The sequence below is a fragment of the Gallinula chloropus genome (genome assembly GCF_964237585.1).
Source record: "Gallinula chloropus genome assembly, chromosome: 7".
Taxonomy (NCBI): Eukaryota; Metazoa; Chordata; class Aves; order Gruiformes; family Rallidae; genus Gallinula; species Gallinula chloropus.
In genome coordinates this window covers 30,476,149-30,500,294 of record NC_140092.1, presented here as the reverse complement: position 1 = coordinate 30,500,294, position 24,146 = coordinate 30,476,149, and the positions used below count along the sequence as shown (strand labels likewise).

At 39.0% G+C, this 24,146-nt stretch overlaps 1 protein-coding gene across 1 annotated transcript in view; it reads left to right on the top strand.

The window, feature by feature from the left end:
- Positions 1-2,308: 2,308 nt before the first annotated feature.
- The window catches only part of SORBS2 (sorbin and SH3 domain containing 2), a gene marked incomplete at its 5' end in the record, with an annotated part of 69,401 nt that continues 47,563 nt past the window's right edge, over positions 2,309-24,146 (top strand). Inside the window, 5 exons of the mRNA XM_084266597.1 lie at positions 2,309-2,369; positions 3,965-3,991; positions 5,070-5,194; positions 18,724-18,868; positions 21,074-21,249. Coding sequence (XP_084122723.1) covers positions 2,309-2,369; positions 3,965-3,991; positions 5,070-5,194; positions 18,724-18,868; positions 21,074-21,249 — 534 coding nt within the window. The remainder of the gene's footprint in view (positions 2,370-3,964; positions 3,992-5,069; positions 5,195-18,723; positions 18,869-21,073; positions 21,250-24,146) is intronic.

The following is a 24,146-nucleotide window of genomic DNA, read 5'->3' as shown; positions in this document are numbered from 1 at the left end:
GAACATCTGTTTTGGCTATCTTGTAGAAAGCCATGTCAAGCACTTTGCTAGATAATGGGTCCACACAGTGTAAAACTATTGACTCAGTTAAGTTGCATTCAGAATGTATTATAAGTAGAATTTCTCGAAGGTAAAATGATGTAACTCACTGTCTTCCTTTCCTCCAACTTCAACTTCTCTATCCTGAAATTCAGGAAGGTAGCTCTTGAAAAAACACAAATAAAGCATCACTTTGATTGAATAAAAGACATGACAGCATAACACATTGTTTGCCTGTTAGCTTGTATTAATCAAGTAAAGTACACTGTCAAAGTCTGCCAATATTCAGGTGAGAACAGAACCTCAATATCAGCAATTCATCAAATCTCTTTGGGATTACTTCTGGTATATGTGGGGGAAATACAAGAATGGAAAATGTGATTTTAATTGCCATTGCCATTCTGTATTTATGTAACCAAACTGAAACAAGGATTTGATAACCATCCTCTTTGTTTCACATGTACACCACTGGTAATTAATTGGGGGTAATGTATTGCTTTCAACTATTGCTGACTTGAAGTCATTTGGTCCTTTGCCTCGAGACTTGGAATTGGCACTGAGTCCTTGGAACCACTTACACCTTGGGACAGCGGCTCTGATGTTTGCCAGTGTTAACAACTGCTTAATGCATGTCCTGCATGAACCTGTGGCCAGGGGCTCTGCTATTTAGAGGGCTGGAGCACCTGCCCTACAAAGAGAGGCTGAGGAAACTGGGCTTGTTCAGCCTGGAGAAGAGAAGGCTGCGGGGGGACCTCATTGCAGCCTTCCAGTCCCTGAAGGGAGCTTATAGGCAGGAGGGGATTCAACTTTTTAAAAGAGCAGATAATGGCAGGACAAGGGGGAATGGACTAAAGCTAAAGGAGGGAAGGTTTAGATTAGATATTAGGGGGAAGTTTTTTACAGAAAGAGTGGTGAGGTGCTGGAACAGGCTGCCCAGAGAGGTGGTGGATTCCACGTCCCTGGAGGTGTTCAAGGCCAGGTTGGATGGGGCCCTGGGCAGCCTTGTGTAGATCCAGGCCTGGAGGTTGGTGTCCCTGCCTGTGGCAGGGGGGTTGGAGCTCTATGATCCTTAGGGTCCCTTCCAACCCAGACCAGTCTATGATTCTATGATTCTATTTCTGGGGAATATTGGAGGGAGCGAAGAAATACCCTGAGCTCACTTCTCTTGCAGACATGGGTTAAAGATGGCTCTCTGGCTCAAATTACTGCTATCAGAGGGAATACCTTCTCCTAATAGGTTGCAGGCCTTCCTTAAGCATAATGTTATAAAACTCCCTGTCATAGGACACAGATTGTAGTTGTGGTTCTTCTTGACTTCCGTGGGGCCCGGTAAGAAATTTCAGTCATATCAAATATGAAAGTTAAAGGAATTATTATGTTAAAGAGCAGGAAAATAGTCTAGATAAATATAATCAGGAAGAATATTTATTAACTGGATATTACAACTATGATAGAGTTGCTAAAAAGCTAAGTTGTGGAAAAGCTACCTTCTAATAATAAAGTATTTATGAAGACAGAGTGAGAGAGGAACAGAGAGTAAGGGAAGAAAGGATTCATAGAGTATCCAGAAAAAACTTTTTTTTCCATTCTTTATTGTTCAGAGTAATGATTTTAGATTTCTAGTCATCCCTTGGGATGTTACTGGGTTGCAGACATGCATTTTTTTTAAACCTTCCATTAGGTTTAAAGGGGAGGGAGAACAAGGATGTTCCACCAAAAATAAAATAAAAAATATGCCATCCTTAGTAATTTTGTTTCTTGAGCTTAAAGGATCCAAAAGATTGAACAAAAGCACTTTGTCAGCTGATCAAACATAAGCTTGGTTTATGAATGGCGTCTTTCTAATGCTTACAATGAAATGATTTTACAGTGCAGATTATTAATTAATATTACTTCTGGAATGTTTAATCCTTCATCTTGATTACTTGTTTGTTTTTTGCTAATTAGCTATAATTAAGCAGTCTTTCAGGTAACAGAATGTATATATTTCCCTAGTGGATTAAGTACTAAATATTGCTTTCTTTACTTATTTTGTGTGAGGTTCATTGTTGTTTAAAGCTTGTGAAATTTTACATATTCTGCTAATCTGCCAAACTTGCAAATTTACACGTTCCTGCAGCAGTTCCCTAACTGCATGCATATTTTCATATGTGTTTGGTGTATCCCCCACTGCAATATGCTGCATGTGCTTGCTCCCTTTGTCTGGGGCTGCTGTCTGTATTGTTTTGTGCTTCCAGATAGCGGTGGGTGTGCTCGCAAACGTGCTGCAATGTCTGTCACATTAACAGCTGTGAAGAGAGTTCAGAGTTCTCCAAACCTATTGGCCTCAGGTATAACCACTAACCAGTGAGATACTACTCCTTGAATGGCTTTTCTATAGCGTTACACGTTCCTGCAATAGTACTCTGCAAGGAGGAGAAGGGTAACCGTATTTTCTGGTCCACTGACAGGTCTGTTACTTCTACAATGCTCTTTAAAAAGTAGCCTTAGTTTCTCTCTGCTTATGCTTAGTAGCCATTAATGAAAAAAAAATTAAAATAGGAACATTTAAGAAAAAAATAGCTATTTGTAAATTGATTTTGCCTTTGATACATATTTTGGGTCTCATGTCCCCTGGGTTTTTTTCAAGATAATATAGAATGCACAATAGGTTTGGTTTATTACAAACTTTGTTTATTGCAACTTACTTTAAATCTCTTCTCAAAGGAAAAGAATCTGAATGTTTTTGTGAAATGATCATCAGAAGCCAGACTAAATTTAAAAATGCCATTTATCAAGCATGTTTTCCTAAAAATGTTTAAAACAATAAAAACATGCAGAATATTCAGTAGACAGGCAGAACTGCTTCTTTGCAATGGTCATGTCTGGTTTTGCAAAATGAAATCTTAATGGGTGTCAGTTGCCCAGGTTCACCAGTGAATTAAATAATTGCAAATATAAAGAGAATCTTGAGTGGTGTAGCCTAATTTACACCAATCTGAACATGCAGTGTTCACACCAAACAAGCACAACACAGAGAACTGAATATTGAATGAGACAGAAAATAATTGCAAGATAAAGTCTTTGTTTTGTACATCTTTTCGAAGACTAATCCGCAGGAAAAGAACTGTTAGAATTTATAAGGCAGATTAAAAATTCAGTTGCAGTTCTTTGTAAAGACTGTGGAAGGGTTATTTGGATTATTGTGCATATGCAAATTTAAGAAAACATTGGGTTCTTATTTGTTGGCGACCCTTCTAACAATTTTTTTATCATTTAAATGTGCAATACAAATCTTAATGTCTTGCTTTGTTGCACTTAAAATTAGGAATAAGGAGTGCTTTTAGCACCACAATTATTTGGCATTAAAATATTTTTAAATTTGTTTAGAGATGTCATAATTTTATTTTCTTTAGGAGGAAAAACACTATTATATCTACAAGTAATCAAAGAAGACAAAAACCCACCAGAATTTCAAATCTGTTCTGTGCTGGCAGTATATATGTATCAGTTTCTGTGTTTTGCTTTGAAGTGATGAAGAAAGCATCACACATTCTGGTGTGAAGGGAGAGAGAAAATCCTGACAGAATCTGTAGGCGTCTTTCTTAGTTTTGAATTAAACCTTTCCAGCTCCTCTTAAAGAAATATTTCTTTTGATACCTAGATTTTAGATCGTGCTACACTATTTATTGGGGGAAAAAAAAACCCCGCAGCAACTGTTTGAAACAGCAGTGATTAAATAACAGTAACTCTCAGCACATTATAACCTTCTGTAGAATTCATGCAATAAACATTGCATAGCTTCCTATGGTCTAGTATTCTGGGGTGTGCTTACGTAACAGGAGGGAATTAGGTAACTGAAGAAAGAGACTCCTACATATTTTGTAAGTTATGTCATCATACTTTCATTTCGAACACAAACTAATATTGGATGTTTCCTTTTCAGGGTCTGATTCTCAGTCTCCAGATTCAGGTAAGTAAGACGCTGTGTTATTTATGCATCAGTGTAATACTATGTAAGTGGCTGAATTAGAACAATCTTCCATTTCATGTCATTACTCCGTACATCCACATTCTGTAACGCAAGCGCGGCTGAAATTGTTATAATAATTGCAAGTGGTTAAGACCTCAAATTCAGGTCTTTCCTAGGAAGCACTATTTCCTGTAACACAGTGTATGTTGTCAGAAAATGAATTGTGTGGGACAATACAGGCTGCTAATTTGCCACCTTTAGCTTCGATGGCACTTGCTGTTTCATTTTTAGTCCCTTAGTCAGGATTGCAAGTTCTGCCCACCCCACTTAGCAGCCTGCTCACATAATGTGTTACTTTTCCCAGCCTCTTCCAATATTTCATCTTCAAATCTGTAACTTGTTGAGGCAGGGGTAGAACCTCCCTCTATGTTTGGACAATGCCCTGAGGACTCTACAGCTCTGGGGACAGAGAAAAAAAAATGGTTGGTTGGAAAATCGAGGTGTATGGAAATAGGATGCATTGTTAGAAGAACTGATTGGGTGTTGTGGTGAAATTTGGTGAAACCAGCAAGCCAATTAAACTTACCATAGCTGCAATGTTTTTCAAAACCTGACACGGCTGTGATATTCAAGAACCTGATTTGTGAAAGTACTTCAGCCCGCTCTGCACAAGGGTGGAAGCACCAGCCTCTCAAAAGGGCTTGAAAGGTTAAAATCCATAGCCTGTAGGAATGTTGTGGGGAGATGTAAAACTGCTACCAGCAGTACTGTCAGTGCTTGAGTTTTCTGAATTTTAAAGATAAATATTCTCTGAAGTGGCATGTTTTATCCCTGTTCTTATAACTTCATAGAATCATCTTGGTTGGATGGGACCCTTTAGATCATCAAGTCCAACCATCACTCTAACCTACTAACCACCACTGAAACACATTCCTTCCATGGTGATTAAAGCAGCAATATCAGTTCCGTAGTAGCTAAAATTTCCCATAGTTTATTTAACATGTGTTTTGCTACTATGATACCAATATAGAGATCTAATAATTAAAAAATGGTTTGGTTCTTTTTTTCCTTGCAAAAGCTTGGAGATCTTACAATGATGGGAGCAGAGAGACACTGAATGGAGATGCTAGCAGTTCATCCCTTACAGCAAAAGGTTTTAGGAGTGTGCGGCCAAATCTACAGGATAAAAAATCACCAACTCAGGTAAAACTGAACACACCAAGTTTCATGCTTTGGCACTTGTGTCTGGGTTATTCCTGGGAGATAGCATATGTAGATGGGATACCCCTATAGAACATTGTCCTGAAGTCTTCCGGATAGCGTGGGGCACCTGTTCCTATGGGTCCTTACAAGCTGTCTTACTGCATAGACTCCACACAGGACTCATGCCTTCAGGTTAATTACCAGAAATTTCTTTGAATGAACTAGACTGCTCAATAAAACTAGGTCACAAACAAATAAAAGCTTTCTAGGAGTGTTCCCGGACTTCAAAGAATATCTATTAATATTTTACATTCTGAGAAATGCATTGGTCATCAAAATAGTACCTGAGGATAAAGGTTTATTAATTATAAGGCAGACAGTGTTCCTGCCGGTTTTACAGAAGAATATAATTAGAGCATGCTAAAAAAAAAATAGACTTAATTTGGAAACATACTTATCTATCCAAAGAATACCATACACCAGTGTCAATACTGTCTCTGCCATGATTGTAATTCAAAGGTTTAAGAGGCTCATGTGTTTTATATACGTGTGTTACCTGTGAATAATAGTTTGTTATCTAAGATGATGGAGTATGTTCTGTAAATTACTTAAATATCTAAAGAATTTCATAGTAATCATTCTTACTCAGTGTAATAACTTTTTTTAAAAAGAAAATGGGCTATTGTGGGCTCCCCTCCAATCCCAGTTTACTCTGAGTAAATGAAACATCTGGCTTTCTAACCAGAAGCTGTGCAGTCCTGCACAGGAAAAGGTGGTGGGAACCTGACCAATTCACTTGCCTGTTGTATTGAGCAATGTTGGGATGCAGCCCCTTAAGTTGCTAATTTCTTTATTTGAACATAAAAGTTGAACTGAGTTATATCTCCTGCTAACGTTTACTTTCTTTCTGTTTCTTCTTCAATGTTATTTTGCTGTGTGTGGATGCTTTTGGCAAATAAGGCACCTCTGCCACCCCCTAGAAAAGAAAGTTTTCGGAAAGCCAGGGTAACTAATCACAAGAACGAAATTAACCTCCAGGCAGTAACAACTGATCCAGCCCAACCCCTTCCCACAGATACTGCCCATTACACTAACGAGAAGTCTGTCCAGAAGGCAATGTCTTCTCAAATATCTAACACAAGTGTGTCCTATGCACAAAAAATCATTAAACCACTGACCTCCAGTGTAGGCACAAGCACAGTAGCTGGTATTAGTACCGCTCTCCATCAAGGCCAAAGGCAACAGTCTCAAAAACGTAAGGTATCTACCCTGAAATTAACCCGGACACGTGACCCAGCGAGTAGCATTCAGTGTAATACACAGCAACAGCTCGAGCCTGTTCAAGTGCCAGTATTTCCACAAAGGCCTGTCACACCTGCCTGTAACCCCGTGCCTGAGATACACACAGCATCTCTTTCCGTTCAGATAGCTCCCATCCCTGACAATAAAGCAGAGCCTGAAATCCAAGAACATCCACCTAGTATTTCTCCAGACACTTCAAAGATGTCTTCAAAGGACTTGGGACAAAAGTCTACAGTTCTTCCTTCTTCACAGGCTGCAGATTACCATGTGGTATATTTAATTTTTCCATCTTTTATTTTAGATCATCCATGAATCACTTAATAACCCTCTGTTTAGCTATACTTACGTTATCAAAATTAGACCTTGTGTTCTCTGGGTAAAACTACCTGTCACGTGGGTCAAAACAGAGCTGAACATAACCTGAAGCTTTTGGAAGCGTATTGGGGAATAAAAAAATATCCCTGAGCTGGAAGGCAGACTTCTTTGTTCCTCAGTGAGTACTTTATGCAAATTCACAACAGGAAATTAGCAAGTTGTAGGTGATGCATCTGCTTAAGTGCCTCTTCCTAGAGGTGTTGCATTAAAGCATTGTGTTGCCATATGTGCTGGAAGGATCAAGTATGGATAGAAAAGGGTAGGCATATAGGCCTCAAAGCTTTGTCTGAGTGAGGATCCCATCATCAACCTATTCCACTTGTGTTCATCACAGTCTGCTGAAATCAGTGGGGCTGCTCTGCAGTGAATAGGGCACAGTCTTCCCGACTTCAAGGCCATCAACAGCCCCATTTTTGTTAATAGTCGTAACCCATCTGGCTCTCTGACTAGGGTTCTCTCAGAGCATCACATCAACCAGTATCTGCATTAGCTACAGGGTAAGTTCTATGACTTGTAATGTGTCAATTCCCCCTTTCAACTCCCAAGTGAAAATTCTGATCAAAATAAAGCTCTGTGAAATCACATCAACAATTTGCAGTGCTCCTTTTGAAGTCATTCCATTAACAATCAGGAGCACAGAAGAATTAATCACATTTGTCCTTCTCAAGATTAGAGATGAAACTATCATCTTAAACCCTTCCATTATGATACAAAAAAATTTAGTACATTTTAAGAAAAACAAGTCGCTTTATACTCTAGAAAAAAAGTGTGCTACTTAGTGATTTTTGTCAGGTAGTACACATCAGTTCAAGTGAGAGCAGAGGAAAGAAATCCTGTCAGAAGCAGTACTGAAGACTGAGCAAGAGCTTTTTCTGGTGGATAGGGTAGGTATGAAGGTTATAGGAGGCAAGCTTGCAAGCCTTTTCAATATGGGCATCAAGGGATGCTGTCAGTAGAACAGCTGTCGGCGTGGCCAATATATCTTATGGGTCCATGTTATCACTTAAAAATAGCTGTTCAGCCTGCTAACATTATGATGCTTAGATATATCTAAGTGTCTGAGTATATATGCTTAGATAAACCCAAGTGTCTCTCAAACAGCTAAGAAGAATTAGGGGAAATGCCTTTTTTTATCACTCAGAATAATACTCAAACTCTAATGAGAATGACAAAAATAATTTATCTTCTAGCTACCTTCTTTTTTTTTTAGAATTTTCAGTCAAAACTTATTTTGCAATTTTTTTTTAATTTTAGAATCTTATTTGCACTGTGAGCTGATGAAAGAGAAGTGGCTGTGACTTGTTTGGCAATTCTGCATTTCTTTTCTGCCGTCTCCTTGGGTTCAGTGTGTGGGAAGAATGATCAGAAATTTGGCATCTGGGTTCCTTTGAACAAAATGACAAAAAAATTCCCTTTATCATAGAGATCATTAACAAATGCAGCCAGTTTTTCACATTGCATTTAATTATTGATCTCTTGCCTGCAAAATTCAATGGATAGCCACCCTGGTGTTTGACTTCAAAATAAATTTTAAACAGTATGAAGATGTGTATCTGGCATCACCTTCCACCCACAGAGCCAGTGGGGCTTGCTAGCTTAATTGCATTAAAATACATACATAAAACTAGAGTACAAATTAGCCTGTGAGGTGGTGTAAAATTCTGCGTCAGGTGAGGTCCCAAAGCTAAGATGCCATGGGCTACAGTTAGAAATAAAGGCTACAGCTATTAAGTCTAAAAAGATTTATTTTCTATCTCAGATCTCTGGTTGAAACCCTGGAACTGTTCTAAGTAATGCAAAAATTATCATCCCCTTTAGCGCTGTATCTCATGGTATTTGCAAAGTTCACAATTTCTCTCACATAGGCAAATTAACTTTCAGTATCCTATGCACAATGATACTTTAATTTTTAAAATATTTTAGATTTGCAAGCTCTACAGGATTTTGTACAACGGCTAAAATAGTTTTGTATATGTAGGTCGTAGGTTTTTATGTTAAACTGTATCCTCTGGGGATGCTCTCAGACTATAGATTAGGCCCACCAGCCATGTTCAAAGCTGCCACTGAAACTCCAAATACATTTAGAAATGTGCTGTAAAAACATACAACTCTCCCTTTGCATCTGGATTTATTTATGTGGAAAGGAATCGAGGTAAAAATTGGCTAATCATCACTTCTTTAGAGGTGGTGAATGAGAAATACTGTGTATGTGCATGTGTGTAGAGTACATGTACAACTATATTATGTCACAAAGTATGGAAAAAGACAGCTGAGAGAGAGCTTTTAAGGTCCAAGTTCATGTAAAACGATTTTGCATTATTCTTTAATATATCTTGTATTTGTGCTCCTATTTGCACTTCTTTTCGGAGCTTTTCTGCTGAAACTATAGGAACAAGCAGAAGTGCGGTATGACTCACCAAGCAACATTTTGTAAACACTCCTACTCAGAGAAAGGTTAAACCCCTTAAAAGTATATATGGAAAAAGAAGTATTCACATTACTCAATATTAGGATTTTTTACATTATTACAGTCTCGAGAGATATTGCTGCTCTGTATGATACTGCAGATACAGGAGAAACAACCTAATCTGTTCCAGTGGAGAAATTAGTATTTGATAGTATGAGACTGAGGGAGGTAAATTCTGTTGTCCACACTTCTTACAAGCAAAAGTTCCAAACTGACAAAGAATTCTGAGCTGCACTTCAGTATTTTGTTTATTTTCTTCCCTGGTCCTCTTGTTCAAGAGACTGCTTTCTAAAACTGAGGATGGAAAACATTTTTCCTGCCTCTTTGAATACCATGGATGAGTGAATTCTTGGTTTACTCCTGATGTCCTGGAGGGATAAACACTATTATACTAGGTGCTTATGAAAGCATTTCTTTTGCCAGCCTTATAGCTATAGTCAAGTGAATCAAGGTAAATAAACCCAGAATTCAAAAAACTCTTTAGGAATCAGTTTATCTAACACAGACATTATTGTTAGTTATTGACAATATATTGAGTGATGTAGAAGGGAGAGACAGGTTTCAGTGTTTTGGGAACAGATGGCAAGCAAAGGAAATCCAGCGCATGATTTTCATTTTAAGTATGACTAGTGTGGTTTTGCACAAGGGCTGAACTCCACCTCCTTACACTGATCTTCGATTAAGAGGGCTAGATAGTACAGATGGGCATAGGAATATGACTTGCAGCATCAGTTTGCAGATTCTGACATCAGCTTTTAATAATTAAAACTAGAGGTAATTTTACCCATTTGTGTAAGCATATAGGTGTAATTTGATGTTGATTACTAAACTCTGCTTTGTATTAACAAAATGAGTTTATTCACTTACCTCTGAGTCTCCTTACCCGTGTCTTGACCTGTTGAAGCAAGGCCAGCACTTTGGTGTCATTAGTAATCTCACACCACTCCCCACAGATCCTGAATTAAAATGATAGATAGCTGATTTGAAACCCATACCAGGATCGCCTGTCTGCCTCATGTGAATTGGGTACAAACTGTATTGTTCAGTTCCAATATTTTACTATTTGATGGAAGGTGAACATTTCCAGGGACCAGCAGAAAGCTGCACTCATGACTTTCAATTCACTTCAAGGCTCTGTTGACACATTTCTCTCTCCCAAGCACTGCTCCACAACCCGAGGTAGTTATGTAGTCTAACTAGTTCGTCATCATTCTAATTGATTAAGTACTTGTTTGGCATTTAATCCACCTGACGTCTGCTAGTGCTTCTTCTGCTGTAGCTATAACAATAACAAACCTAATCTGAAGCACACTGAATGGAACTGGTATTAAAAGTTTTCTGGAATTTTTCATAGTGATGAAAAATACCGATTAGTAGTAGCTAAACATTTTAGCATTTACCAACAGTCCATGTTGAGAGCAATCTGTTTCTTAAATCATTTAATCAGTTTTTGAAAATAATGCTGGTTTAAGTCACAATTTTTACCCCTCTCCCAGAGTGATGGTTGCACCTATAGCAGAATTCTAGAACCGCAAAGTTTTTTGCTACAAGGCTGAAAAACTTCATGGGGGGAATCAATACCTAGAACTCTTGCATTCCTTCTACCCACGCTGTAAGAATAACAACTTAATATTCTTTTTAAGAATTTAGCTTGGTGAAATCAGCTGCTATTTAACAAATACAAATTCATTCAGGAACTCAATTTCATTAGCTCTCTGGATGCACCCTGAATATCTGTTCTTGCATTGTCCATCCATTCTTTTCTCAAGCAGGCATGCAGTCTTCTCAGATCAAACCCAGAAGCCCTCTAGGTTTCTTGATTCTCCAAAATTTTATGTTTTAACAATGTAGAGATCAGTTTACATATTTTGGCTCAGTTACATGGTACTTTTCTTCTGGGAGGATATCTGGTCTCAGGAATTTCAGAGTTTCCTATTGGCTGTGCCTTGTAATGCATAATAATTCCCTTATTATCTCCTGGTTCGTGTCTTTTGCTGAAGATCTTGAATTATGACATGGATGATGAAATTCATCATGAATGATGGATCTGTCTTCTCCTTATGTATCTCTGAGGTGAAATTACTGTTTCTCATGTGTCCATAAATGCATATATCTTAAACATCTTAACCCCCAATATACTATGCTGTATAACCAGCTCTTTCACATCTGCATATGATTGCTTTTCATAACATTATTTTAATAGTATTCCATTGATCTTTTGAAGTTTCCATTGGAAAATTAGTTATCTATTTAAGAAAAAAAAAAATATCTCCTTTTGCAGTCATATACTCAATTGTTGCTGAAGATTTACTCTATGGAAAGATTGGTTTGTGGGTTGGTTTTATTTTTTCAATGGTGGATTTGAAACATTGCTCTGAATAAGATTAGGACTTTATGCTATTTTGCTAGGTTTCCTCCCTGTCTTAACTGCAGATTTTAACAGCAGGTTCTGGTTATTTTTCAGTACCCCAGAGGTCCAGTAATTCCTAAGAGATCTTTTAAACCATTTGGAACAAGCAATGGATATCTCTTCGTATGCTTAAGATTTTTTCTAAAGTGCTTATTCACAGGGATGGTCCCATTGACCTCAGTAAGATGATTTGTGTAAATTCTAGTTGATCTCAGCAAGAATTACAGAACTGGACCCCCAGTGACCTCTCATAAGTAGCACAGTCTGGGTTGTGTTCCAAGTCTTCCGAAAGGGCTTTAGAAGATATTTTCAGATTTTGGATTAAAATGCCATTTTGGCATTTTAATCGGATGGCTTAAAACATTTTTAAATGATTAAAGACATCTGCATATTCTGAGCATAGGAAATAACCATAACATTTATTGGTAACAATGTGATACCTGTGACTAAATGTTGCTCTTTTTTCAAGTAGTAATTACCACATGTGGTATCTTACTGTCCTCTCTTTTACAAAAATTTAAAATGCCAAACTGTCTTTCCCTGCAGCTACTCCAAGGTTCCTCAGCCCTATCAAAAGTGAAACCATTAGTGACAAAGTAAGCAGTATTTTGACATACTTCAGGAACTGATTGAAAGCTTGTGGCTGATAGGCAGTTGAGAAGGATCTGTGCAGCTGTTTAACAAAGATTGGATGCCAACATGCTTTGCATGTCTCTCTAACTCACAAAAGCTGCAGATGCGAAAAGCCAGTTTCAGGACTAGTTTAAAGCCAGTGTCCCATGACTGATTTGAAATAACAGATCACAAAGCTCAGACATTGTGGGACAGTTTCCAGAAGTGCTCTCATGAGGACGTTCCCTTGTACTTTCAAGGAATTATGCCGAAGCCAAACAGCTAGTGTGTTTTGTTCCAGTAGGAAGCCATCCATGTCCTGTTCTTGTGCTCCCAATCTTTGTTGTTCCTCAGATTTATACCAGTTACCCTAACAATCCTCATGTCTTCTAACATTGAAAAGGCTCCTATGTATTTACCTTACTGAGTACGCTGACAGGGTGCTTCCAGGGTGCTTGGAAATTCTAAGATCATCCAAACATTTTCATTAGTGAGGCAGTGGAGAAGATGTGTTCAGTCACAAGAGGGAAAAACGTCCACAACCTATTCCTTGCAGGTACCTGAACATTCAATATTAGTGGTTCCATTTAGCTTGTAGTCCTGCCCATCTGTATATTACAGTTAATTTCAAAATGATAGCTGTTCTCTGACAAAAAAAGTGATCAACATGTAGAGACTCAGACCTGCAGACCCTTCTTCCCTTTTCCGAACAAAATTAACATGATGTTCTCTGGCCTCATATTTATGTAAAATATAAATAGTGTGAACCATCTCAATGCACAACTGAGACCATTAATATATGCAGTGAATTATGAATATTCATCCCCAGCACACTATGGTTTCTGGCATTGCTTCCACTAGTATTTGATGCATTCATTTCTGTCATGTTTTCCTACTTTAATATAGAGCGTGGTTGGTTTATTTCCTAATCCATGTGAATGTGAACTTCCTAGGGCTGCTGAAAACCTTACGCTTTTGTAATTCTCCTACACACAGCAAGAGGCAAAGGGAAAAGGTTTTTTTATTCATTTGGTAATCTGTTTCTTTTCTTATTTTTTTTTTTCCTCAAATCTCAGCTTGGAAACCAGAAAGTAACTGCCCCTGTGATGGAGGTAAATGCTTCACAGACACACAGACAAACAGCAACAGAAGCTTCTCCACTGCCTCTTCTTCCTCCTGTGGTACCAGTTAACAGAGCCTCTTTCTCACCAGACAGTGGCACCCATCTAGTACCATGTTCTTTTGCAACGCTTGATGATTTTTTGCCTTCACGCTTTTATAAAACCCCAGCCCTGTCACAGTTCCCATATAAATGCCCATACCTAGCTTCTGAAAGTATTATCCACAGGAACGAAACTGCCTCTGTAAGCACAGATTCTGCCATGAGTGAGTGCTCCTCCCGCACAGTGAGTGAGTCCTCCACAGCCATTCTAGATGAGCTGCAGACTTGTAGCTATGATACTACTGACTGCTCTGAAACACCTTCCCCAACCTTGAGCCAGATGTCTGCTGTGTCAGATGGCACCACCTTAACCAACACTGCTGCCACTTCTCATGTAATTATCCTTCCTTTTTTCCTCCTCCTTTTTGTTCAAACAGGTTGTCAAAGGGGAAAAGCATTCAAACTTGTCTGTTAGCCCATTACACGGACAAGTATTCCGTTAGTAGTCTTCTGCGTTCCCAGTCTGACAGTATGTTTTGCAACAGTTGTTAACAAAAATAATCATTGGCATAGCAGATTTGGTAATAGGAAATGATGCTAAGTTGTTGCACAGTTGTATGTTCAGCTAAAGTGCTTGCTTAAATGCTTTGCTTAAAATAATTGAAAATACAATAAGTATCTCTTGTAAGTGCATTAAAAAGAAACAGTCTGGGGAGTTGGAAGAGATTTGTTTAAAATGCTGTTAGCAACATACAGGTTTGTGAAGTTTGTAGCCTCTGGGCTACAACAGTTTTTGGTTTCTACTGAGGTACAGATTTCAGTCATAGTACTTGTGAATTCACAGTAATTGTTGGCAATATTTAACACAGTTTTTTCCCCAGCTGTGACCACTGACTGCATGGAATTGTTTTTCTCTCCTCTAACAAAACTTTTCCTCTCCTACGCACAGTTTCTTACAGGAGTGAACTCCATAAATAATCTTGTAGTACCCAGGTGTCCTGTTACTTTTCTCTTGGTTAAGTCCAGGGAATAACACAGCATGCAGTTAGACATTCTGTACGTACATTTGCTCTTCTGTAGCTTAATACATTTATATATGGGTAGAAAGAAGGTATGGAATTTGGGTCAAATTCAGATCACTTGTGATTTCTTTTGAGATTATCTGCATGATTAAAATGAGTCAGGACAAAGCCTTCATTTAAATCGAGCAATTCATTGCTGCATTGCAAAATAGAGACACATTATCAGACCAAAGTTTTACTGAGTCACAACAGTGTTCAAACTTTGTACAAACATTTCACCGGCACTATCATTTTCAAGTCTGAAAAGAACAAACTGTATATATTTTTAAAGTTTCATGTATATTTTATTAGAAGTATTTTGAGCCCAAATTTGTACACAGTCACCTGGAAAGTAAATGATCTGTTGTCAGTCCTCTGGATGCTGTTAAAAATACCCAAACCATCAGGCATGTAAAAGCTGTCATTCCTAACTCTTGCAATACAGATCTGAAACCTTCTTTCTTTTTTTTTTTAAAAAAAAGAATCAGTACTGTCAATCTGCAGACAGCTCAGTAGTTGTCATGAAAGATTCCATAATCAATATGAGTGATTCATTACCTGTAAATAAGGCACAGTCACTACATCTTCATTCCCTACCTATGGAAAGTGTGGAACATTTGTATTTTATTCTAACCTACTTCTACAATAATCAGCTAAATGTATTTGTTTTCTTTGAGCACTATTTTTGTAAGCTAAATTCAATGGTGCTTCCTTCTTTCATTTTTTGATAGTCTCCCTGTAGAAGGATATATTATGGTCAAGTCTGACCACCGCTTGGTCTGACATGGAAGGGATGAGCGTAAGTTATTCACCATTAGTGGACATAGAGAAAGGATGAGTCTCCCACTGAAGGAGAAAAATCCTCAACAGTTCTAAGAGCCCTACAGAAATTATACTGCTGGCAAGACCCACATCTACAGTGTAGAAAAGTCATCTTCTCCCTTCCTCTGCAGAGATATAGCCATGTAATGAGGAAATGATGGGAAAGCTGGTGGCACACACATCTGCTTCCAGTGCCTCTACTCTTGTAAATTGTCTTCATTCTCAAAGGCAACTCCTGTTGGTTTTACAGATTTAAACTGCTGAGAGAATAAAAAAAGTAATGCAGAACTGTGCCACACAGCACTGTGTCTGAGTAAGACAGAACCATGCTTTCAAAGGCATTATGTCCACGTTGGGGGTGTTTGTTTATTCTTGAGGTCCTTAATGAGAGTGTAGGCAAGAAGGTTTTACAGTGGGTCTTCTGAGAAGAAGAAACAGCATCAGCAAGAGCTGAATCAGCAAGTTTGTGAAATATTCCAAGCAAAAGGCAGAGCTAAACATAAAACTTTCATTACTTGGCCATGCTTTTGGTCACAGGTGACAGCTTATTTGAAAACCTTAAGTATGAGAATTCTGATTCTTGGGCTTACACTTAGAATTGGAGTTACAATCAGAGAACAGCTGGTTCTGCTAACTAGCTTTTCTGAGTCTATTCCAATTATTAACACTTCCCTTATAAAGTAGCTTTCTTGGGTTCTTTTTTTCGTGTAGTTTAAAACTGTTTAACCTAATGGAAACTTGGAAATGAAAGGAAACATTAGGGTTTTGCCTTTTCTAATGTTCTGTGACTGTCTCAAGCTTCAAGAATTGATCCTGAGTATTTCAGCTTAATTCAATGTCTTGAGGCCACGGATGTGCTTCGCAGCATTGCTGCAAAAAACTGCTCGGGCATCTGTAATGGGACCTCTTTCCCCTTGCTGCCTGCCTCAGCAGAAAGTTAGAAAGCAGCTCCAGTCCCAGATAGATGCATTTCTCTGCTATGATTCAGAAGTCAAGAGAGGTTTCTCTTTCTGATGCTCAGGCAAATTAAAGGAAGTTTAAACCTGGTACCTAGGAAGAATCTTTACAAGAGTTTAATTACCTAGCAGCATAAGAGCAGTGGAGCATGGGTAAATTATACTGGAGGAAAAAAAAATGGAGGAGCTTAGGGAAATGAACAACATGAAAGAAGTAAGGATTATCTTCCTACAGCTGGAAAACAGGTGCATTTTGGTGAAATAGCTGTTTGCTGTATAATTTTTTTCCCTGCAAAGGAGATTACCTAGGAAACTAAAAGGTCTAATTCATAAATAGACATCTCAAAAATTTCACTTTCTTATGAAATCTGGGAACAAATTTTGTCACCTGGAACTAAAGCATCACATTCTGAGGGCTGGAAAAAGCTCTTGGAACTTGAAACTTGGCAAAACTTTTACAGCTAACGTTCTCACCAGTGCAAATATCAAATGAGCAAATGCAATAGCCACCTTTACAGAAACTTTCCTCAGACTAAATCATTGGGAAGAAAGAGATTATGGATGAGGTGATGTCCTTGCTAAAACCTGTTGAAGCAAACCCAAAAATACCATATATGGGCATGCCACATATACATTTTATGACTGATGTTCATCAGCTACTTGTGTGGATCCTGTGTTTGTAATATCATATACTACTTTGTGTAAGACCCTTACTGCATTATCCAGCTATTGATAATGCCCATCACAGGAATATCTTAATTTTTACTACCAAAAATCACAGAAGTTGCTTTCCAGTCTGGAGAGAATATACATTAGTTCTGCTCCTCTCTTCAGAGAAATAACAGCCATTGTAACTCAGTAAGAAGGTGTAAGATTCGGGACATAGTTGCACCCTCCCTTCCCTAGAAACAAGTGTTCCCAAAAAGACAATAACCCGGAAGAGAATGTGTGAACCCCTGAAGTAGGCTAGAGATGGCCTGAAAACATGGTTCCTACCTCTTGAAATGCCATCTTTCAGCTCCTGTACCTTTTGTATTCTTACAACTTCATTTGGAGGGGGTGTGTGTGAGAAAAGCCAGCTTAGTTTACATTTTGCTTCTTGAACTTATTAAGAGAGAAAACATTTAAATACAAAAGTTTTAAAGGAGACATCACCACAACACAGGTTTTTCAACTCACTTCTGCAAACAGGTGTCCTTAAAATGTCAGACCCCTAAATGCATCTAGGAGTTCACATGATGTCTGCATAGGAGCCAGAATTTGTTTCACCTTCAGCTATTGGAGGGCAAGACATTAAAAATGTAAAATCAGTAGTCTCTAAAATACAAATGCATACAGGAGGCATGAACCCTTTCATTTTTAAATGTAAGAATAATATACCTTTTACTATGGTTCTTTACTTATGCTTTCCTGTTTCAGGTGGTCTCATGTTTTCCATTCACAGCATAGTTTAGTTCCTCTCTTTTTGTTACATAAAATTGAGGAAAGTTTGTAGCACTTCTGATTCTGTTCAGATCTAAAGAAGACTTCTGAACAAAAAGAGACATTACAGAGAGCTTCCCTCCCTTTTCTGCTGAAATAATCACTACCCTCTCATTTCACTCAGTGCTTTCCCAATCTCTGTTTTGATCGTTGCAAGACTCCCCATAAGAGTGCTGTGGCACAGATGTGGGGACTCTAAACCTGGGGTCAGGGAAGCAGATTGTTTCAGAAGTACCTCTAGTGACTAAAGCTGCTTGTGATGCAGCTGTGCTTCCTTAGCCTTCCCATTTTATTGACTTGATTTTCTTCTGTTGTTTTATGGTTGTGGGGATTTTTTAATTGTTGCTGTTTATTTTTATTGTGATAGATTACATACCAGCATCCCATAGTTACTCCAGCTGCCTTCCATTTTTTAAAGCAGCTCTGGCTCACTCTGCTTAGCTCGTCATAATGAGACTTTTCCCTGTGCTCTGCACAGAAGTTCCCAGTCACATCAATAGGGCCTGAGTGTGTGAATCAAGGGAGTATGTCTCTTGGAGTGAGTGATCTGTAGCAGGCAGCCTTTGTCACACGAGAGGAACTTTTTGTGCCATCTCTGTTACCTTGACTGTGGTCTTTCTGCCACCTCCCCATGACTTCAGTGTGCCCCACAGACAGCACGTACAAGGAGAGAAGGGGGGAGGTGCAAGGTATATAAGGAACCCATTCTGCTCCTCTTGTGATGAGTTTTGTGTTTCAGTGAATACAGATGCCATTATGGCCAGGTACCTGAAAACTGGTAATTGTTGTGTGGATGACAGTCTTGCATCACTGTCTGTTTGGGATGACAGTTGGAGAGCTTTGTGTGTAGTTTAATGGGATATTGTTTTGTTTCTCTCAGGCTCAGATCACAGTGAATGGGAACTCTGGCACTGCTGCCAGCCCAGTGAGTCACTTTCAAAGGCCTTTTTCCCCTTCTTCAGCTTACCCTCCACCAGCTTCGCTCAATTCCAACATTGTTATCATGCAGCATGGCAGGATGATGGGTAAGCCTCACACAGCATGTTTGCTTTATACATTACGCAATGTATTCCAATTCATGTGGCAAAGGTTGCAAACAATTGCAGAGTGCTTCCATAATGAAGGTATTGTCTGTTCATCTACCTTGGGCAGTAAATGGAAAGAAAGAAAGAAAGAAAAAAAAAAAGCATTTATTGTTAGATCCAGTAGAGATCCTGAACTGGAGCTACTGTTAAGTGTTATTACTTGTGTGTGTGAGTGATCTCTTGCTACCTTCCTACTCGCTTTCCTGTGGAAAGGGCAGGTTTCAAAATAACTTGTGCAGCCCCTTCAGGTTTTGCCTCCTTTAAGAAACCAAGGGCCAGCTTTGTACATTGTGTCTCCCCACAACTTCCGTAATCTTCAGAAGAAATACAGCTGACAGGGGGTGGGGCTTTTGATTTCTTAACACCTAGCTATAATTCTTTATTCATTTTCAGTAGGGCATTGTTAATTATTTTTTAAAATACATGATCAGCCTTAAAAACTGAGCCTTGCCAGTACAATCCTGTTTTGCCAGTACAATCGCTTGCTGCTTTTTTCTACCAGTGTTTTGCACGTTTGGGTACATGCAAAATAATCTGAATGTAATCCTGGAGTTTACTTTTTTGTTGTGCATGTGGGGAAATGAGGTGACAGTTCTCACTCTGAGACAGACAGATGCTGCTAACTCTCACATACTGCTAAGTACAAAAAAACCTGTATACCTGGGCTTCCAGTTTGCTGAGCTAAGGGCCCATCAGTTCTGGTTCTGATATACCTGAAGTAAAGTGTTTTCCCATGACTTTTACTCTTTTGTGATGTGGAAGCTCTGTGTTCCATAGCAACAGCCTGATTTAATTCTCCCTGCTCATGTAAAAATCCCACTTATTTATTTCCTTGGTTTGAGGCCTACACAGAACCAAGGATCAAATCCAAAACCTTTTCTAAATTTAACATCCTGCATTTTGGGAAAAAGGCCCAAATACTCAGACGCTTGCCATGCAGAGTTGCCCCTCGCCATATATGTGTAGCAGTGGATTATTTACAGGATTTCAAACTTGAGTAAACAGCTGAAACAGCTCTGCCAAATCCAGGTCTCTGCAGTAGGAGTGAGCAAAAATATTCCAATTAAAATCAGAGCTTTCAGACACTGGAGATGATTTATATTCCAATTAAAATTATTTGCTTCAGATGAATCAACAGATGTTAATGTACAAATGGCAATTGTAATCTTCACTAGTAGTGTTAGAATATTTATTTTTTTACTCCCTGCATTCATTTATTCTGTGGTGGAAATCTCACGAGCTCTATACCTGCTCTTGCAAAAACAAGGTGCTCTGTTATAGCAGCCCACTAATTTACTGAAGCATGCTGCCTGAAGGAGGCATGCAAGAGAAGTACATCATCTGCAGCAGTACAGCTACCCAGCAGTAAGGTGTGTGGTGTTGAACAAGTTACTCAGAATTTTAGAGGGGAATGGTGACAGTGATGTGTTAATTTAATTAATTGCACAGAAAGATTTGGGGGGCAGGGGTAGAAATATTGCAAGTTGTCACAAAGCAGTAACAGCCTCCACAGTTCACCTGAAGTTCTGTAGGTGGATCATCAGATTGCTCTGTGGAGATACTGAGTTTGTTTTTATGGATTATATGTATAGGCACTGAAACACACTGGTGTAACTTTGAGGGGTGGAAATTGTATGTCAGAATTTGTTTTTATTCAAATTCTTCTAAACACGTATCAGATACAATATGGACCCTCCTTTGTGAAGGGCTGTTTTGGATTTGCTTAAAGAACAGAGATTTTTCAATATTTTACTGGACTTAGAGGGGGAAAAAGTATTGGAATTATATCTCTAGTTTCAAGGTGCAAGAGTTTGATCTGTAGGAAAAAGGCTGCTGCCACTACTTCTCAATAGATTTTGCTGTGTTTCTGGGGTTTTTTTCCTAAGGAAATGCTGCAAAAACATACCTCTAATCTAGAAAGATGCTGTCCAGTCCTTAAATGAGTTTATAATTCTGTTAATGTAACATTAATTTGGGCAAAGCCCTGGCGAAAATAATTTTTCTGGGTGCTGTATATGTATGGGGTTATATGTATGTGGATTTTTGTTGGTCTTTGTACAGCATATTGAAATGGGGAAGTGTATTAAAACTGCCAAGTATAATTATTATATTGTTGCACAATATTCTGCCATGTTATCTTTACAGAGTCCACAGAGACATACTCACAGCATGTTCAGAATGTTGGCAGCACCACCTCCACCAGTACAATACCAATCTGTAGATCCTCAGAGGAAGAAAAAAAAATTACAGTCATTAAAGCTCCACATTATGCAGGGATTGGTCCAGTGGATGAATCTGGAATCCCTACAGCAATTAGAACGGTAGGAAATTCTGGGGAATCTGTGTATGAACTCACACAATGAATTGATTGTTGGTAATGGGTTTTTCACATTCTTCTGGTCTTATATAATGTGGAATACAGCGTGCGTAATCAGCGGGCTCGTGAATATAATATTGTGTGTTGTCGGAAAGGGAGAGTGCTGATGGGAGCATAATTGGGCTACCTCATGTTTCTAGTTTTAATTAGAAGGAGCCAAAACTACGTGTTGCTTTCTTGCTTCTCTTGTAGTTCTTGCCCTTTGGAGACACGCAGTAATTGCATTTGTTCTGTTATTTTGAAAATAACATTTATACATACTGCATGTATGAGTGCATGCAAGTGTACATATATATATATATATATACACACATATACATACTCTTGTGTGTGTGTATATGAAAAAAAGCTCGTGCTTCTGTGGGTTTTGGGACAAGAATTCCCATGTCATCCAGGTAGTGTAGAAGGGATTGCTTTTGTTCTGACAATAATCCAAGTGCCCAGCATTTCAGTGGAAACTCCGTAGATAATCATTGTGCCCTTGAGTGACACGTAAACGAGCAGCGTGGAAGCCCTTTCATTGTGACTAGCCCAGTTTTGATCATCTGCCACTAGTCAGTGCTTGAGCGGGCCGAGCGTGGCCGACTGAAGAGTTTTCTTTTCACTGTGCTGGAGCATTCACTCCACCGCTGTCAGGGCAGCCTCTTCTGGCTGGTCCAGAGAGCACAGTGGCAGCTGCGCTAGGTCTGCAAAGGAAGCGCTTGCTGGCCTTCCCCGCCGGAGGAGAAGTGCTGTGCTAGGCGGAGAAAGGAGTAAGAAGAGCGGGAGCCAGGATGAAAGCGGCAGAGCCCTTGCAGGTGAAGTCTTTGTGAGGTGCAAGGATGTAGCAGCTGTTGGATGTGTCCCCTCTGCCAATACTGACAGATGGGGCTGTGCTGTATTGCCAGGAACTGCTTCAGTGGATTGAAAAATTAGGGGGGAAATCAGGAATTGATGGAGAAAAGCAATAGGAGTAATTCAGAATAAGTGGTAAGACTGGGACAGTTTTTATAAGAATGGGAGGGGGGGGAGTGGCATTTCTTGCTTTATTTTTTACATTAATACTATCAGAATCTTTTAAAAATTAAGAAATTTCTTAACAACAATGCTTTAGCTTCCTACCCCCCTTGTTAAGTAAATATGTCCCTATGCTTTATATAGTACAAAGTAATTATTCTTGGTTTTGGTTTGTTGCTTTTGGTTTTTTTTAGATACCAAATTGATCTAATAGGGTGCATATGAGTTATTGAAGATTGTATCAGAAATCCCCCTCAAGTGTGCTTGACAGAGTTGGCAATCTGCCAGCCTATATTTAACTTTTGGATTATGTGACCTGAATCTCTCAGATTTTCTTTTAAAAGCATCATGTTGAGTTAGGACGTTTTTTTCATCTGTATTTGTTCCATTTCAATATATAGCTTGTAAACTTAGTGTTAGAGAAATGATTCTCACGGTGAGCTGTGAGTTAAAAGATGCTGCCATGTATGTGTGAGTGTGTCTCGTGTGCTGCTTTGTGTCCTTACTCTGCTTCGTTAGGATTTAGCTGGAAGTTAGATGGTTTTCAAGGTATTGACTTGAGATTACATTTTGAATGTGCACAAGTGTATTTGAGCCCTGTGTACCCCAGTCGTGCAAGAACAAAGGTGATGTAGTTGTCAGCAAAAGACTCAAATATGCTGCACCTTGACACCTCTCAAAAGTGCAGTACAGTGCAGAAACATGCAAAAGTGCTATAGCTGCAATCCCATGAACAGCAGAAGGTAGGACATACCACTCACTCTTTCTCCAAGGTCAGCGAGCAATCCAAACAGGCAGCTTCTCCCAGCAAGTTCACCCTCCCTCCATCTGGAGAGAGAGAAGGAAGTTTTCAAATTAGTTGAGTTTAGCATTGCATGACAAGTTTAAAAGTTGTTTATTCTTCTATCTTTATAAAAATGGCAACGGTCTGTCAAAAAAGCAGTAAATGCAGATCCATGGGTGCTCGGTAAGGTAAATGCTGTGTTCCAGAACACTGCTACTTAAAGCTAAGACTGTCAGTAAAAACTGGGGAATATTTGTGTTCCAGATTTGGAGTGCTTTTCAGGAGTAGAGAGATTTTTCAACCTGTAGTTATCTCCTCCAAGTCTCTGTTTACTCGCAGAATATGTTTTGTGACAGCTGTCTAGCCAAGGAGAGTGACCTCCTTTTCTCCTGTCCTGTTCTTTTCCTCTCCTGTCCTCTTCTTGTCCTCTCCTGTCCTCGTCCTCTCCTGTCCTTTTCCTCTCCTTTCCCTCTCCTCTCTTCCTCCAAACCCACTTTGTCCAAAGCCAGTGAGAGCAGAAGGATTCCTATAAAACTTTCCCTTCCTTCAGAACCTCCATCCCAGGTTAGCATGTTTCCTTCATACCACATGAGCTCCTGCCAGCTCTGGGAAGTGCAAGTCTGAAGCCTGAAAATTCAGACCATTGTTAAGTTCTGCCACCATGCCAAGCCCTGCCCCGAAGATGGTGACATTGCAAGGCATTAAAAATGAAGTCTTTGGAAAAGAAAGGGTAAAATGCTGTTCAGTCAGAAAAGCATTCAGTCAAATGGCACCACTAGAGTTTACCACTGACAGGGCCCTAGGAAAGGAAAAAGAGATTCATGGAAAACATGAACAACTCCACTGTTGTAGATCATCCAAAATGATCGCTTCATGTCTATCAGAATTAATCTGTAGGCTGAAAAGGCTTCTATTTACTAAGAATAAAAAAAAATTAAAGTCCCACCAGATTTCTTTGCCATATTTAGTGATGTAGTATTTCAGCTGGAAAGAAACCCCACAGAAGCTCCACTGAAATTCATAAATGCCTCCTTTACTTGCCTGCTTTCTGATGGATTATT